Source organism: Gavialis gangeticus, unplaced genomic scaffold, assembly GCF_001723915.1.
Source record: "Gavialis gangeticus isolate Ggan-Ray unplaced genomic scaffold, GavGan_comp1, whole genome shotgun sequence".
In the NCBI taxonomy this organism is placed as follows: domain Eukaryota; kingdom Metazoa; phylum Chordata; order Crocodylia; family Gavialidae; genus Gavialis; species Gavialis gangeticus.
In genome coordinates, this window is record NW_017729019.1 from 4,580,251 (window position 1) to 4,582,152 (window position 1,902).

The window sequence follows — 1,902 nt, forward strand, 5'->3', positions numbered from 1 at the left end:
AGCATACACTCGAGTCCTGATCTGAGTCCATTCTGTCTGCTTAAATGCTTTAGTTTAGAAATTAGTATCACATTTATTTTTGAAAGTCTGTGTATGAGATGACAGTCCCTCAAAACTAAGTCTGTAATCATCCTAGGTTTTCTTTTTTCGTACTTGAATTTTATTTACTCCAATATAATGCAGTGCTGCCTTCCTGATAACTTCTTATGTCTAAAACTGCATTTAAAGTGCAGTTTGTTCATTAGTCTGTTGTAGCACCTCTGGAGAAATGGACTATACAAGAGGGAATGTTGAAGGTTCATGTTGCCTTTATGTAAATGTTACTGAAATTATGAGAATCACAGTATGTGTTGCATGCTGCAGGCTGCCACCCTCCTCTGGTTGGCACACCTAAAATTCCCTGATGCTGTATGGGCTTTGGGAAGCTTGCTGTTTGCTCAGTCCATGCATTTCTTGCTGAAAAGTGCGTGTTGACATGATGGACTAGTGGATAAGGTGTGGGAGAGGAACCTGGCCTTACTAGTGTGCGACAGTTTCTGTCATCTCTCACAGCTGTTAGTGCAGGTATTTATGAGTAAAACGGTTGTTGTTTTAAAGTGTCACACTTACTGACTTGGGTCACTCTTTTCTTGCAGGATGACGCCCGCCAGTTGTTTGTATTAGCCGGCAGTGCGGAGGAAGGAGTAATGACTCCTGAACTTGCTGGAGTGATTAAACGGTTGTGGAGGGATGCTGGGGTTCAGGCCTGCTTCAGCAGATCTAGAGAATATCAACTTAATGACTCTGCATCATAGTAAGAAGCACTTACTGTTTGCTCTGTTTTGTACCACAAGTATAGTATTGATACTTGGGCTGTATCTAGTGGGTACTTTCAGCAACAAATGTCCTCCTTCTAAAGGACAGACAAAGCTTTTAATGTGAATAAAATCATAATCCGGGACTTTTTTTTTTTTAAGCTGAGTAAGCCAGCAGCATGTTTATATGGCTGGGGTGGCCAGCCTGTGATATGAGTGCCACAGGCAGCCTCTGTGCATGACACATGGCAGACCAGGGCAAGAACAGGAAGAACAGTGGCAGATAGGGTAGAAAGCAGTGGCAGGGAGCACGGCAAAGGACAGCAGGTAAGGGAACGGGACTGGAGTGGCATTTGAAGAGTGTGGAGCTAATTATGTGCCTCGCCTGCAAAAAGGTTGCTCCCTTTCTCCCCACTATATGCTATTATAGGAGGCCTGGCCCTGAAGGATAACCCCATGCTTTTGTATCTCAATGCTGTTATGCATATCTCTTGCTGCAGTTATTCTTCTTACTGCCTAAAATGTAGCTAGCTAAGATACCACTCTGAAGTTAGACTAGCTTGGCTTGTTCAGATCTAATGGGTTTTTTGGAAGTTCATGTAGGCTGTGATCTGCAGAAGCAAACTGCACTGCTCCGTAAGCAATTAACACACTTTGTAAACCAGTCTCTGTTTCTAGCACATTGATTTAATTCTTAACTGGAAGCTTTGGCCTGAATTCAGCAAAACCTTGATATACCTATGAAGAGTTTGATGGGTGTTACTTCCTTGTTCCTTCATGGTACATTTTACTGCCTATTGCATAATGACCATTAGGACTCTTACATTAAATTATAGTTATCTGGGGAGGGAGGGAATCTGAAGACTTATGCTTGTACTTGGTTTGGCATCTTGCTTCCTTGGAGGCATGCTTAAATAAATCTGCTCTTCCTTTTGTTGAGGATTCTGAAGGTCACTTTCTGCAAGGGCAAGGTAGAAATGGATGAGACAACTGGCTTCAAGTAAGCATAGCGAGACAGGGAAAGCCAATGAGGTGGGTTTCACCTCATCTCAGGGGTGGGCAAAATGTGGGCCGGATATGGCCTGTGGGGGCCCTTTTTTTTTTTTTT

The 1,902-nt window shown here is 43.1% G+C and overlaps 1 protein-coding gene across 1 annotated transcript in view; it reads left to right on the forward strand.

Annotated features, from left to right (window-relative positions):
* GNAI3 (G protein subunit alpha i3) overlaps window positions 1-1,902 on the forward strand; it is a 59,783-nt gene that overhangs the window by 31,933 nt on the left and 25,948 nt on the right. The window contains exon 4 of the mRNA XM_019513856.1: window positions 636-793. Within this exon, the coding sequence (XP_019369401.1) occupies window positions 636-793 (158 nt within the window). The remainder of the gene's footprint in view (window positions 1-635; window positions 794-1,902) is intronic.